Raw genomic sequence first — 15,703 nt, forward strand, 5'->3', positions numbered from 1 at the left:
GACCAAAGCCAAGGCACTTGTAGCAGCGAGTTGGCCTAATCACCCCTCGGATGCGGCAGATTGCCCAGCCTATTCTCACTTTGCCTGCTTCTATGAGCCTCCTTGCTTTCTCTGCTGGCAGAGATAGTACGGCAATCTGTTGACCACCGCTCACCTTGCGGATTGACTTCACTGCGTCCTGCCCGATGCTGAGGTCCTCGCTGACCGACCTTAGCGCTTCCAGTATCTCCTCCTTGGTGGCTAGCTCATCCAAATCCCGGATCTCTAATTGGGCCTCTTCCACCAGCGGCTTGACCACAGCCATACCCTGTAGGGCCGCCTCCACAGCTTCGTGGAGCTTACCAATGTCGTGCGTCGGTGATCTGCTCAGTTCTAAGAGCAAGCTGCCGTTACCCGTTCTTCTGATACGTTGTACATCGTTTTTCAGTGACTGCAGAGCCGGAGCCGACTTCACTGCCTTCAAAATGTCAGCGTACTGGGCTTCTCCAACGCCTTTGGCTATAATGGCATCGGGTCTCCTGGTCTTCTGTCGTGTCTGACGCTGAACCTTCGTCCATGTATCAGCCTTGGGAGCGATAGAAGCGTCAGGGGGGTTGCCATTTCCCTTCACTACCTGAGCGAGGTCTTGCGGCTGAGTGTCTAGGGCTTGGCCACTTGTACTCTGCGATGCGGAGGCGAGCTTCTGGTCACGCGTTTTATGCTTCTTTGGAGGAGTCGCGCGCTGGTTGCTTTTGGGGTCCCTGAGCCTTTTTGGGGTGCCAGCTTGGGGGTGGCTGGACACTTTGGGCCAGGCCTCAGCAGTTTGAATGCCAATATCTCTCGAATGCTGCTTCACTCCAGTACATGACCAGTCTATTTTGCTGCAAATCGAGCTGTGCAGCTTCAGCATCTCAGCAAAAATCTCCTTATCCTGCTGGTTGACATGTCGCTTATTTTGACCCTCGAAAAGACGGCACACCGCCTGCAGGTGGGAGCCCAGTTCCTGCATCTCTGCCTGGGCGGTGGTTGGTTGGGCTGGGGGACCGCTAGACGCCACTACTATCGGCAAAGGCGTAGGCGATGAAGGCGCTGCCAGAGGTGTCGAGAATGGCGTATTCGCCGTCTCGGCTGCGTTTGCTGCACGCGAAGAAGCAGAAGATGGACACAAGAGGGGGTAGCTGTGGAGCGTCACGGACGGTGGAGCAGACTTTGGTGGGGATCTGGCCACCAGAGACCTACGCGCGAAAGGATTCGCGCCTGCTACCGCTTCGTTGGTTTTTAGCCACAATTCTTCACCCAGGGTTGCCAAAGGCGCGCCATGCGTAAAGGAAAGAGGCGACTCCAGGTAGACCGTAGGTTGCGCCGGTTGTACGCCTGGTGGCTGGTCGGTGGGGGCCACTTTCTGTAGCCCATGCCGTTGCATGTCGGTCATCGAGGCGGATTCGTGGCGAGTTCCCTCGATGGCCAAGTATTTCTCCTTGACGGGATGGGGGTTATCCCGCCCCTGCTCGGTCACCAGAGCCCCACTGGGATGCACCGCCGATGCGGTAGGGGTTGGAATATAGCCCGTCCGGCCTTTATATAAACTCGCTTAAGAACCCAGCCAAAATATGTTTTGATCCTAAAAGGCTGCACCAGGATTTGGAGTATTAGGTCCGAATTACCGGGAGGTCCTAAAAGTATGCAGCACCAGCGCTGCAATTTACCAAGCCTTGAACCGCCCTCTGGTGTCAAAGCCTGGCACTCTCTTGAGGAGCGGCTGGGTGGCCACCAGATGGTACAATGCAACCCTGCGTAAGCTGGGCAGCCAGCTGTTGTGAATGCAACTGTGCGACTGCCTATAGCGCGTGGGCGGAGCAACAGCGAAAATAAAAACAAAAAGTATACTCACGCTAGGCCTGCTTGACCAGCGCTAGTACGTCTCAGTAGGGATCAAAGTTCAGGGGTCAAAGTCCAGACGCCGGACCACCAAACCACAAAGATGGGGCAGGAGTGGCACCCGACCAGGCTTGTGTCACCGACAGGGGTGAGTACCTTCCGCACCTTAGTGACCACCAAGTGTTGGGTAAAAAACAATTTGTTACAGCCAACTTGCTACTCAAAAATGAAGGAAGAATGACGACCGAAAGAAACACGTCCGCGCGCTCACTTTCACTTTCACTCTCCTATGTATGGGTGTGTCTGTGTGTGTGTGTGTGTGTGTGTGTGTGTGTGTGTGTGTGTGTGTGTGTGTGTATTAGAAATACATGCAAGCCCAATTCAGTCACACACACACACACACACAATGGAGGGGACTCTTCAATGTCATTGACTAGTACTTGCCCCCAAAGTGTTGCAAAAAAAGTTGTATTTTTTATTCATTTTGTATGCGTTGGCTCTATTGTTGTCGTTGTCGTTGTTTTTGTTGTGTTTTCTACAACGTCATCGTTGCCGCCTGTTGGTTTTTCTCCTTTTCCACCCACTTTTGAAGAGAGCGTATTACGTTGAACCTTTCTTGTCTGACTTCTCTGTGTATATAACAGGTTTACACACATACATATATATTTTATATACAAAAGAGCGATTCTGCGCGTTACACACACTTACAAAATGTGTGTTTTTGCCAACATAGTGTTTGTGCGTGTGTGTGTGTCTGTGTATGTGTGTGGCATTGCCAGACTCTAATTATTTGATTGGCAATGACTGGCCACAATGCATCATCCATTCAAATGACATTGACAATCTCAACACTTTCCAGACCAGACCGATTTTATTTGGAATCGAATAAAGTCCACGAACGCCACCCACAAAACATTTGGGGCACAATTCGTTTTCGCAAATTAATGGCCATCGTTTGTGTTTTGATAGCGAAACACACATAATTGTATGACCTATGACCTTGGCGTTAATGTGGTAAATGGGTGGTGGTTTATGTACTAAGCAGAGGCTTTTATTAGCGGTACAAATGACTGACAAATATTTGATTAATTAAGGCACATCTAATGGGAAAATCAATGGGACATATTTAAATGTAATTTAATATAATATTTAAATATTAAATTAAGTAAAAAGTATTAACATTTAATACTTATTAGTTAGTAATGTAGACTAATAGAGTTTTACATTTTGTGCTATGAAATGTTGTTTTTTTTCTGAATAAGAGAGAATGCTACACTCGAGACAGTAAACAGTTCACAAGCAGAAGCAAAGAGAAGAAGAAGTGGAGTTTCATGCAAATTTAAATATAAATACAAGTATATAATTTCTTATTAAAAATTGATTCCCACATTTATTTATAGTTCTTAAGTTGTTTTTCTGGCATCGCATGCTATAAATACGAGCCGCAAATACTTGATTTCCTAGAACGCTAAATATATAGATGCACATATGTACATATGTAAGTTTTGTAAATATATAATAGTAAATAGATAATAATTAAAAAAATATAATAATTCTAAAATCAATATTCCATCTTTTATATACATACATATAATATAAAAAAACATCGGAATTCGTTGCAAATAAGATGAAAATATAAACAATAAAAAATACTGTAAAAGAGAAAAAAGAAAACAACAAAAATAATTAATGGTCGATTATAAACAAATTTGTTTCTCAAAAGAATATATGTATATATTAAACTCACGTCCCAAAGAAAAACTGAAGAAAAGTGTTCGTAGTTTTAAGGAAATACATTTCTTGTTTACACCAAATCCATCAGGTTTTCAGTAAATATTTTCCTTAAGTTCAGAATGAAATTCATACTTGTATGTTTTTAGAAAAATGCGGCAAAGCAATTTGCCTTTTGTTGTATTTTAAGACCTAATTTACAAGTTTTAAAACACTAAGAATCAACTTGTCTCATCTATGTGTTCACCACCGGACAAACCTATTTCATCAAACAAATGAAGTATTCGAAAAGTATATATCGAAAAGGTTTCTCAAAGTGTTAAAAGTTTATAACTTTTTACTTAGCTGCCATTATTGGCCCATCAATAGGCAACATATTTGAATAATCGCGCTTGCTTTCATCTTATAATGCACTTTTGGAAACCCTTACAAGTTACCAAAGATTCTGGTGAACAATTTCGGTCATATTTCATAATTCACTCCCAACTCCTCAACCTCCTTCATTTAGAGCGCGACTTAAACAATAGCGCCAGAATTTCGAAATATTGTCAAATATTTTTTGGAAGCAAATGCTTTTCCACAGGACTTGCTTAATTTGAATTTCCATGAACATGACCTTATCACGCCAGTTCAAGGGCAATCAATAGATATAAAGGCTTTAAACCAAACAATACGAAAGGAAATTTTAAATACTAATTTAATGTCTTCATTAGCATCAACAGCAAACGGCAGACAACAAGACCTCCGCCCCCTCCCCTCCCCAACCATTCGCTGAGCACCCCCCTGAGTGTAGAACAACTTTTGCCACCAGTCAACGAAAGTGTTAATATACGAGTATTAGGCTAAATAGTGTGATAAAACAGGGTATCGCAGCAACAGCAACAAAAACAACAGCAATAACAACAACAAGTCATTTAATTTATAAGCAATTGCCGTTGCTGAAATGTTCCCTTTTGCTCTGGCAAGGAAGACATCATTAATTTGCAGCCAAAGCGAAGCCGGAGATGGGGGCGACAATTGCCAAAAATATTTACAGCAAAAACAGACGCACTGCCAACAGCAGCAGCAGTGGCAGAAGCAGCAGTAGCAGCAGCAGCAGCAGTAACAACAACAATCAGCGCGGCTCATCAGCAACAAGGACAGTCAGGCAGGCAGGCAGGCAGGATTCCAGGCTCATGATGACGACTAAAAGTTGTTCCCAGCGGAGCAAAAGAAGTCGAAATGAAATCAGCAGAAAATTCAATGAGCAAAAAGGGGGAAGCGAAGGCGATGCCAGGCACAGTGGTTAACAAATAAACAAATGCCACAGTAACTATTCAACTCAACTCAACTTCAATTTAGTAGCTCTCAATAAACTATGATTTATAATATGATATTATAAAGAATATAATATAATTATTATATAAGAACTGCCAAATAATGGCATTCGTTCCCAGAAATAGTTTTTGCAGCTCTTCAAGCTGGAAATATGTTTCAATTCAAATAGAAAGGGGTTACTTGTTTTGTGCGAGTCTATATGTAACACACAGATGTAGGAGTGGCAGACCCCAGATACAATATATATATTCGCAATAAGTATGATAAAATGATGATAAGTGGATATAGAAATGTACGTTTGCCTGTATGAAGGCAAGCATCTCGGAAAGTATAAAAGCTATAGCTGTATCCAGATTCTCTTAAGTCCGAGAAGAGACAAGTTTCGGTTTTTTTTTCTGATGCACCCACTACCAATGCACCGCTGTAAGTGATTTTATTAGCTTCTTGGAGTAACTCTAATTTGGCTCTCAGTGCTTATGTGTCGATTTCAATTCCAAAGGTAGATATAACTACTTGTATTTATATATCTATTTATGCAATGAATGCTCAAGCTCTGCCAGCAGCTATTGTTGGTGCTGAGTGGGTGTGTATAGCGTATTTCGTTCAAATCGCATTATAAACTAAGTCTATATTAAAGGAACGAAAGTACATCTGTAGACCAACAACTTTTTCAGGTTTTCTTACTCATCTTCAAACAATTTTCAATGCGATAGATTTATGCAGTTTGTGAATCAATTCCTGGTTTTTCCTGAGTCAGCTTTTTAAGCTATGTCTGCTCCCGAATTTGTTCTTTAAATTAAATTTTTAGTGTTATTTTATGAGTCTTTTCTACACTTCATGTACCACTGTGCGACGCAAAGCAACGCAACTGAGCCTGCCCAGGATATCAACAGCCAGGCAGGCTGGCAGCCAGACAGCCTGGCAGCTGCCGCTGCTGCTGCTGCTGCTGTGGTGGTGGTGGTGGTTGTGGCAGTGTTGGTGGCGGCGACTATGAGATGCCAACGTTGATGACTGCAATTGATGGCTGACTGGCTGGCTGGCTGGCAACATTCCCCGCCCACATCATTTGCCCAGAAGGGGTTGTGATTTCTGTTGCGTGGTCGTTGTCAGCATCCTCGTTGTTGCTGTTGTTCTTGTTGTTGTTGTTGTCGTTGTCGCGTGTGTGCAAAAAGTTATCAGCTGCTTAAAGCAATGAAGGGAGTAGAGCTGGTGGGCAGAGGAAGGAGGATGGGGGATGGAGGGCGGAGGGTGGGAGGCTACTGTGCAAGGGCATCATCATTGCCCACCCATGTGCTGTGACGTGCAAATGCCAGAAAAATATTATGTGACATGATAAATATTGCACACTGGGGGATTTTTACTATAAACTCGCTGGCAACACGGTCGCTTCTGCCGTTCTGTTGTTGTTGTTGTCAACATCATTGCCGAAATAATTCTGACAGATTCATTCATGGATATGCCACTGACAATGATGATGACGACGACGCCGATGATGATGATGATGATTACGGTAGTGATGAAGGGCTGTGGTTACTACAACTGCGGTGGCGTCGGGTGTTTGTGGTTTGGTTTCAAGGATTTTCCAACACCACCGACTTATATGACTTGTAACCGCGTGGGACGAATTAATGAGTGTGTATCCTAGCAATGAACCCATTGAGATAGAGAACTAAACTTAAGGATAGCTAATAATAAAAAATATTATTTTTAAATACACTTCCTGTTGTCTGTAAGGAATACTTTAGGGCATCATTCCTTTCAAAGAAGCGAAGAGTTAAACAAGACATGATCAAATAATGTAGCCCAAGTTTTTTTAGAAGATAAGACGTTCCTTTTAACTTATTCTTCCACCAAAGAGAAGAAGTGATAACACACATATGGACTTTCGCAGACTTTACCTTCGGAAGATTTGAATTAAAGCAGGTTGTCATCTGTCCATCAACACTTACATCCGACTTTCTCTTTTCTCTGCTTTATATTTTCATTTCATATCGTTGTATTTTGTGTTGCCAATCTACAAGATAAAGCAATGTATCCGTAATACATTCCAGTTTACTATTCATGACTTAATTATTTTAATATTTAGTCCAAATGGATCTAACAATTATGTGCATTGATGGACAGTTTATATGAGTTCGTCTTAGGCGAAGTCTATTTCTTCTGCTCGTTATTATGTTTATGTTTTCAGTTAACCATAAAGAAAGGGTAGCCTGAGTCCATCTTAGGTCCAGAATCGGTGTCAAATGAAGTTGTTTTTTTCGAACCGAATAGTAATTTCGAATCATTTTCCAAAAAAGACGAAAATATTTATTTGTCTTGGCTCCACCTTGTAACCTCGACGAAAATGTATTCGATTTAAATTGTGCATAAACATAGTTCTCCACGTTCGTGTGATAAAGTATATTTAACATTTTCCTATTATTAAATATATACATACAGCCACAAACACTGCATAAAGAATTAATAAAAAAATTATAATTAAAATTATGAACAAATCTTGCCAGCTGTGAAATTCGAAATTACGTTTAGAATTAAAAACACAGGTTTGTCTCCAACCGCTAAGATTGCGGTCATTGCGGTCAGAAGTCAAAGTAGAAGAACAATAACGGCGTCAACTGGAAAATAAAAACTGAAAATGTGGGGACTCTTCTGAGCTTTTCATCCATCAACGCCTGCGTTGCAAGAGCCCAAGGAAGGAAGCAAGCGGCAAAAGTTGTGAGCAGAATCAAGTCAACAAGCCGTTACTAAGATGAGGACATAGACCGCACTTGAAGCAGTGGCAAGCGGCGTAGCGGCAGCTGCCCAAGTACCGCAAGTATTCGCCTCGCCCGCGTCCCCATCCGCGTCCGAGTCCTCGTGCTCGTCCTACTCTCATCGTGTCCTTATCGTGCTCATTCGCGTTCGCCTCGCTGGCGTCCTTCTGCAACACTCTCAATTAAAATGTCCTCGCTTGGTAAGCGTAAGCGTTCAAGAGGCCATGAAAACTCCTTATTACACGGTGTCACGACGTCAGCGGTCCAACACACTGGCTCAAAACCCTATGAGTCCCTGTCTCCATTTCCACCCCCACCCCCCTCCCCATTTCCATCGCCATCATCATCATCATCATCATCATCATCAATGCCCGCCCTTGCTGGCGATGCAGTGCAGCACCTACTTCCTACGTGTTAATAACGCGAAATGCGTTGAAATTTTTGTATTTTGAAGCATGCACTTGAAGAGCGCATGCCTCACTGCCTGTCCGCCGCCGCCGCCGCCGCCGCCTGCCCCTCCCTTCTCCTCCCCAGCCTGCCTACCAACTACCCAGCCATCAGCAACTTGAAACACAAAACCGCCGCTCAAAATCATTGAGCGAGTTGGCAACACTTGGCGCTCGACAAAGCTGCCACGTAGGGGTTAGAAAACGGCGACTATGAAAACACTTTCAAAGGTATTATGACTTTTTCGGCGAAATTTCAAACACTTCAGATACATGTAGGCAGCAGTCAAAGAGCACTGAAGGAAACTGTGACAAGTGTAATCGAAGTTATAAATAAATATTTGGCAGTAATTCTTGATCAAAAGTAAAATAAATTGAAAATGAAATTAAAATATGTGTGTGTATATCTCAGATAGATAGAATTTTAATTTTCGTTTGCTCATAATTGCCGCAGAATTTTCAGTGCTATTTTATAACATTTTTTAGTGTTATTTATTATTAAATCAACAAAGTTCTGGAATTTTTAAAGACTATAATGCCAATCTGTTGGAAACACTTACTAGTATGTTTAGTAAGTTGTTTTGTTTTCAAACTTTGTAAATCTTTTCTTTTTCAATAGATGGTATATGTGGCCTAAAAATTATCATCGAAGATTCGATTAAACAATAAAATCTGCATTGAAAATAATGGAACAATGCGACTAAAAGCTTTTCGAAAAAATGCATTTGCCGTTGATAGCTTTGCATTATATCGCGAAGGCTTGTACCGACATTCTAAATGCCATCCCGAGCTAAAACACTCCTTCGACATTTTCTTAGAGCGTGCAGATCATTATAAAAAGTTCGAAAGGTAGTCTCTTTTGTAGAAAATAAATTGAATATCTCAAAATTATTGTTTGTTTTTCTTATTTTTAAAAAGTGCTATTTACTTTTTTGTAATTTCTATATAACATTATTTTCGCTATATCTCTATTTTTGTTCACACTATTGGCAGAAAAGCTTCTAGGCAGTTGTTTCAAATTCTCGCCTTAACAAAATACCTTTTCCATTTTTGGTTTCTGAACTAATCCTCAAAATATAGCCATTGCTATTCGATAGCAATTTATCGCAGGATTGAGCTTAGGGTGTGTAGTGCGGTTTCTATTTCACGATTCGAACTAGCAACTGTTAAAATTAAGTCTGCAACATCTTTAGAAACTAACTATTGGCGTTGGGGTTAAAAAAGAAACACCGTCAACTATGAAAACACTTTAAAAGTAGTTTTTTTTTGGTCGAAATTTGAAACACTTCAAATATTTGTGTGGCAGTCAGAGAAGGGGAAATAAAATAAAAAATGTGTAAATAGAAATAGCAGTCGAAATGTAAAAACACAAACCAGCGTTTTCGGACAAGTTGACGCCAGAAATGTGGGCATGGGAAACTTAAAACTGATGCCGCAGCTGGCGAGGAAGCACTTAAAAGGCGCTACACTTGCCCCCTTTCAGTCCTCCCTCCCGAGGCTTCTGTTTACTTTTGCAATATTGACTCGTCGCCCCCAACCCTAACCCTAAGCCCAACCCCAGCCCCAGCCCCAGCCCAGGCACAGAAAGTGTGGCGAACGCGTGTCTAAACATGTGTTGGAGGTTTTTCTTGTTTTTTTTTTTTCCTTTTTAAACAACATTGTTGCTGTAGAGAATTTCCACATATGGCTTTCGAGAGTGTGTGTCAAGATTTTGTTAAAAAGTTTTATGCGAGCATGTTGGCGGCTTTGGCGTTGGCTTCGCCATCGTTTTCGTTTTCGTGGCTTCCAGCTGCAGGGCAATAAATGTCAGCCTCATGTCAGATGTGGGTCTGTGTGTGTGTATTTTGTTTGCAGCATCGCTATTGTATATTGACACCTATGCCTGATTTGAGCCGAAGTTGCTAAAAGTTGTCAGTCATGGCAGGATGTCTTGCGATTTATTGGGGTGCCAAGTGCAGATTGTGGATACCAGAGCTCAGGGGAGCGTGACATTTGAAGGGAAAGTTGCACATTAATTTTAATACAAATTTTCATTTATAATTCATATTGTCTATCAATTCATATTGATTGATCAACATAGATAGGGTTTAAGTAATATTCCAGTTGTCTTTCAAGTAAATCGTTTAAAGTTCTCCTTAATTGTTGAAGAAACACTAAGAAAGCAAATTAATGAGCTAATAGCTGGAAACAATCTATTATGAAATAGTTGAAGAAAGCGCTTTCGGAACAATTTTTGATTAAAATCTGCAAAGATGGCAGTTCCAACTACATACTATATATTTAAAAGTTGCATAGCTATGATCTAAGTTGTTCAATTACTAACAAACTATAACATTATAAGCTAGTTTCTAAATGTTCGCTGTTTGCTCGCTCACTTTTGATTTAAATTCAATAAGATTTGTACGATTTGTGGAAACCCTCTATTTGTTTATATGCTTTCTTTATTATGTTTTGCACTTTAAATTCGAAGTAACGGCAAAGCTGGAGTTAATTTGTATTAATGCGACCATCAAATTTTTTACGAACTAATCAACTTTATTATAATATAGTTAACATACACGAATATAAGTCTTGATATAAGTCATCATAGTTTTGATATAAGTCATCTGCTTGCCGTCGAAAAGATAATGATTTGAGAAAGATTAGCCCTGGCAATAACCTATCAAATCAAGCAACATCGAACGAAACAAACCTATTAAATATTTATTTATTTTATAGTGACTATTTACTTCTTCATTTCATGTACAAGTTTCAAACAAATGATTGCCATAGTTTGGTTTTTTCAGGCAAATATGTTGAGTAAAAGGAATCCATTGATTAATTGGCTTACAATTTATTATTAAAATAATAATTTGTCAGAATCGGCCCCCTTACCAGAAGTTATTTAACATAAATAATTGTGCGTTCACCTTTTATCGTTTTGTATTTGAAAAACTCAACCCTGCCTGTCGAATTTGCTTGCACATTCAATGTCAGTGAAAATTTGATTTTGATTTTGATTGAATTAAATAAGAAGAAGAGCATGAAGATGAAGAAGTGAGTTCTGCATGAGACACGTAAGTTCCCTTAGAGTGCAGGCTGTGATTGACACAACACGTGCACAAGTTTCCTTATACTTGTATATGTATATACAAAAATATATAGACACATATACTACGAGTATATGCAGATATGTACTACACACTTGTATATATGTATATGTATATGTGTGTCTGGGGGCTGAGGACTGTGAGGGACTGTGGAGCTTAAGTGGCAGGCGGGCTCTCAGCATTAGACAGTGAAGTGTTAGGCAGCGAGGCGAATGGGAACGAGCGGGCTTGGAGGACTTCTTCGTGCATATTAAGATGCGCTGGCTAACTTAATTTAACTAACTAAGTACGAGCCACGGCACTTGTGAACCCTTCCAATTGCCAGCTCTCAGCTCCCAGAACCCATTTGTTGAGTGTACGATATCCTCGCACACGAATATGTGTGTCTGTGTTAATGGCCTTAATAAAAAATGCAGCATTTTGAATTAATTGAATTGAAATTCACGCCACTCGAGCAACTCCATTAGGCAGAAACGTGTCCAATGGTTGACAAGAAATCAAATTACGAATTCCTGCATAATGACTAACGTTGCTGTGTACGTTGTGCGAGCACACAGGACGCAGGATACAGGACACAGGCCGCAGGACGCACGAATGCCGCTCAAATAAATATTGTCAAAACACTTGTCAAATCATTAAACAAAGCACAGGCCAAAATAAACAGGCCAGAGTGGATACAAATTTCGCATGTCCTCCACTATGTATATACATATATAAGTATGTTGTCGCCGTCGCACCGCCCCTCTCGGTAGTGGGCGTGCCCATTGACATACTACACAAAATTAAGCAACTTCAACGCTGCGGGGAGTAAGCGTGTTAGGTGGGGGGGGGGGGGCGGCGAGCATTTTAAGTGAAAGGGAAGGGAGTTGCTGGCCGAGTGAAAATCAATTTGATTCGATTTAAATTTAAAAGCGGCTGCCAAGCGTCTAAGCATACCACATGCATTTACACTGAGCGAAAAACAGCTAGAGTTCTTCGCAAATAGTGGAAAGTTCTTTGGAATAAAATCGAATCAAACTTATACCCCCACGTTTTAATGAAAGATCCAACTTTTCCATTCAATTCAACTTGGTTTTCATACTCTATGAATAAATACAAATTCAAATGCATTTATCAGTATTTGAATAATTGTTGTAGCTTTATTCGTAGTGATTTTGTTTTTGTATTGACTTGTTTAAAATAAATGCAAAAATATTGAAAACTACAATTGATGAGGAAGTAATAACAATTACAATTGACATAGTACTCCCCAAAATTTCAAATATAATTTATTTTAGATTTATAAACAATTGCTAACCTCCTTAGCATACATTAATACGTGAAGTTTATTCAAAACTCTACAAAATATGTATTGATTTAATTATAACACGTTGAATTATTCTGTTTATTTAACGAATGCTTTAAAACAATAGATGCAGAGTCTTCGTCAATATAACCTCCAGATGTTCGACTCGAGTTTGCTGAACAAATTGGTTCGGGGACCGGTGTCCACACTTTCCTTCATGGCTGAAAAATTCTTCAACCATATCAAATTTTCATCTGTTGTGGCCAAACTGGAATTCGTATTATCGGACAGTGTAGTTTCTGACCAGAAAGTCATATTTTGGTTATGTTTCCATTCAGATTGAAGAAAAATAAGAAAAGATTAGTTTTTTAAATAATGTGTAAAAATGCTTACAAAACAAAAATGAAATATCTAGCACGAGTTCCCACAAATTATTCACAGTGTAGTAAATGTCATATACACACACACACACATACATATGTATGTTTGCACTCACATAGTGTGGGTTTGAATTTTTTTTTGTGCCGATCTAGCGCGTGATTTTCATGTTAAGGTCACGTGCCGCTGCCGCCGCCGCCGACGACGTCGCTCCAACGCGTGCCACTGACATAAGTTTCAAGTTGCAGCCACTGAGATGCATGACCCGCCCAACATGAGGGTCTGCAGAGGAAGAGTCGCGCTCTACCTTTGGTCTATGGTCTATGACGTGCGTGCAGGTCTGCGTGTTAAATGTTTGATTTAGTTATCAGTTTAATTCTATTAGTGGAAAGTTGGACTTATCCCCAGCAACCGGAGCTATGGTAACCCTCATCTAGCTGCTTCAAAATTCAAGGTGATGTAATTTCTAAGCCAATAGATATATAGTATTGCTATTTCAAGAAACATGCAGTTGAAAAAGTTCCGGCTTAAGATCCCTTCCCAATTGGTCTCCCAGACATACCCAAAAAATTGAAAATTATGAAAGTATCACAAGTCCATTCATAAAACCAATGGTCGTCTTCAACCAACTGCGATTAAGTGTGAACTTTTTCTTAAGTGCTGTATTATAATGATTTCTCTATAATTGGATTAATAACGCTATTTATCGTAACGAATTTGTTTCTTTTTGCATTAAATTCGATATGTTCCGCTTGGCTTCTGATGTATTTTAGTCCACATCTCAGTATGACATTGATTGTGGTCCTCTGTTGGCAGTATTTGGCTTATTTATATCTGTTTCCGAAAGTGAAAAATATAACTTCCTCAAAAGACTGCCTGCAGTTGTATTTCAAGTTCCATTTTCCAAATTATAGCGCCATTCTGGAACATTTTTTCCGAGTGGACTGACTTTTAAGCGGCTTTCTGGGGGAATTCCTGAGTTTTGGACTATCGACAGGTTCTTAATCTCTCTTTCCGGCAACAGTCAGCTTAATTAGCCTTTTGTTAGCCACTTTTTCTGCTGATGTTGTCATAATATTATGAGTTATGACGTCTATTTTGGGGCCGTACAGGCCACTTATGATTGCACAGATGTTTCCAGCGCGTTCTAACGCACCAAAGCACAAATACAGTTGGAGTTCTTTTGTCAGATACTATGTTGGCTTATTCAAAACTTCCATCTAAACCAGTGGGAGAAAAACAATCATTTCTGAAGGTATATGTGCTATAAAAGCGGGTCGTTTACTCATCCACCTGCACTTAGTTTGTCGAATTGAGAATGATAGGTCTTCATATTTTAAAATCGTCTTTGCTGCTCACACTCGGTGTGTCTTTGGCTTTCGCTCAAACCGACTACTGTACGTCTAGTCTCTGCGGTAACTCCCAGCATATAGCATGCCAGAACACGGGCGTAAGTCCCAATCCAGTATTATAGGGGTACATACTTGTAGTATAATACTTATGCCATTTCTTCTTAGGCCTGGTTGGCGGCCTGTCCAAAGAGTCCGGCTCCCACAGCTGTTGTGATGACGTCAGCGCTGCAAACGGAAATCGTCAAAGGGCACAACTCGAGGCGCCAGACCTTGGCCGCCGGAGCGCTGCCCGGCTTCAGTTCAGCTGTCCGCATGGCTCCTGTTCGCTGGAATGCAGAGCTGGCCCGGTTGGCCGCCCTGAACGTCAGGCAATGCCAGATGAAGCACGACGCGTGCCGCAACACGCCCACCTTCAGGGCTAGTGGCCAGAATCTGGCCATGGTCGGCTATAGCGGTGCCATATCAAGTCGCTCGGACCAGGCGTTGGTCACTCAGTCGCTCACGATGTGGTGGGACGAGTATAAGATTACCACCAAGGCGCAGATAAACAGCTATCCCCAGAACTATAACGGGCCGTAAGTCTTCCACACTTGCGTGTAGCTTTTTAGCAGCTTTCTAGCATTATTCATACTCGCAGCGCCATTGGACACTTCACGGCCATGGCCCAGGAGAAGCAGACGCATGTGGGCTGCGCCGCAGCGCGTTACTTGAAGACTAGCATGAATTATTGGCTCTTCGCCTGCAACTATGCCACCACCAATTATGTGAACCAACCTGTCTATGCGGCGGGACCAACGGCCTCGAAGTGCAAGACAGGCACGCACGTCAACTTCCCAGCCCTCTGTAAAGTGGCGGAGGTTTATACTTAGTTGCGATTATTATTAGTAATAGAATTGAAATCATGGAAAATCTGTAAATAAAAGTCAAATGAGGCTTACGCAGACATCTGGTGGGTAGAGATTGGACGCGTAGAAAATAAAGTCTCTCACAACAATTAGCTGAAGCGCCTTCTAAACTTTAAATTGATTTGAAGCTGAAGCTTCTTTCGGTTTATTTAAAAGTTGGCTTGGAAACTTGATACTGTTCCGAAACAGTTTTTATAGAAATAAAACTATGCTTTAATAATTAATTAAATTAAATATTTAAATAATTCCCTCTGACAGATCGACAGTGCTATCTCTCTATTTGTATAAAACTCCCGGTCGGGTAATGCTACGAATCCATTCTTAAGCATTCAATGGAATCATCCATCAAACGATTATTTATTTATTTTTCTAGTTATTGTTTAAAACATGTCTCGGAATTGTTCTCGTGTTGTGGGAAATCCCTAAAAGAAGGGACTTTTGAAGAAATTTTGTTGTAATACTATTTTACACACTATTTTCGCTGCTTTTAAAGCGTTCATGAAATGTGTTTTCATTTCTAGTCTTGCTAGTCTGAAACACTATTTGTACTGTATTAACAAATATTTTAGCATTCGATTGAATACTTGTAA

The 15,703-nt window shown here is 40.9% G+C and overlaps 1 protein-coding gene across 3 annotated transcripts; it reads left to right on the forward strand.

The window, feature by feature from the left end:
- The first annotated feature begins 1,781 nt into the window (after positions 1–1,781).
- Positions 1,782–15,205, forward strand: LOC115626635 (scoloptoxin SSD976-like). Of its 3 annotated transcripts, XM_030522044.1 has the most exons (4): positions 13,142–13,184; positions 13,242–14,306; positions 14,374–14,783; positions 14,846–15,205. In XM_030522044.1, the coding sequence occupies exons 2-4, from the start codon at positions 14,175–14,177 to the stop codon at positions 15,075–15,077; spliced, it is 774 nt and encodes a 257-aa protein (XP_030377904.1). In that variant the 5' UTR covers positions 13,142–13,184; positions 13,242–14,174; the 3' UTR covers positions 15,078–15,205. The 3 variants fall into 3 exon arrangements, with proteins under 3 accessions (XP_030377905.1, XP_030377903.1, XP_030377904.1); XM_030522045.1 differs by lacking the exons at positions 13,142–13,184; positions 13,242–14,306 and adding an exon at positions 1,782–2,005; XM_030522043.1 differs by having other exon boundaries at positions 13,096–14,306.
- The last annotated feature ends 498 nt before the right edge of the window (positions 15,206–15,703 follow it).

The sequence above is a fragment of the Scaptodrosophila lebanonensis genome, unplaced genomic scaffold (genome assembly GCF_003285725.1).
Source record: "Scaptodrosophila lebanonensis strain 11010-0011.00,11010-0021.00 unplaced genomic scaffold, SlebRS2 tig00000085-arrow-pilon, whole genome shotgun sequence".
In the NCBI taxonomy this organism is placed as follows: Eukaryota; Metazoa; Arthropoda; class Insecta; order Diptera; family Drosophilidae; genus Scaptodrosophila; species Scaptodrosophila lebanonensis.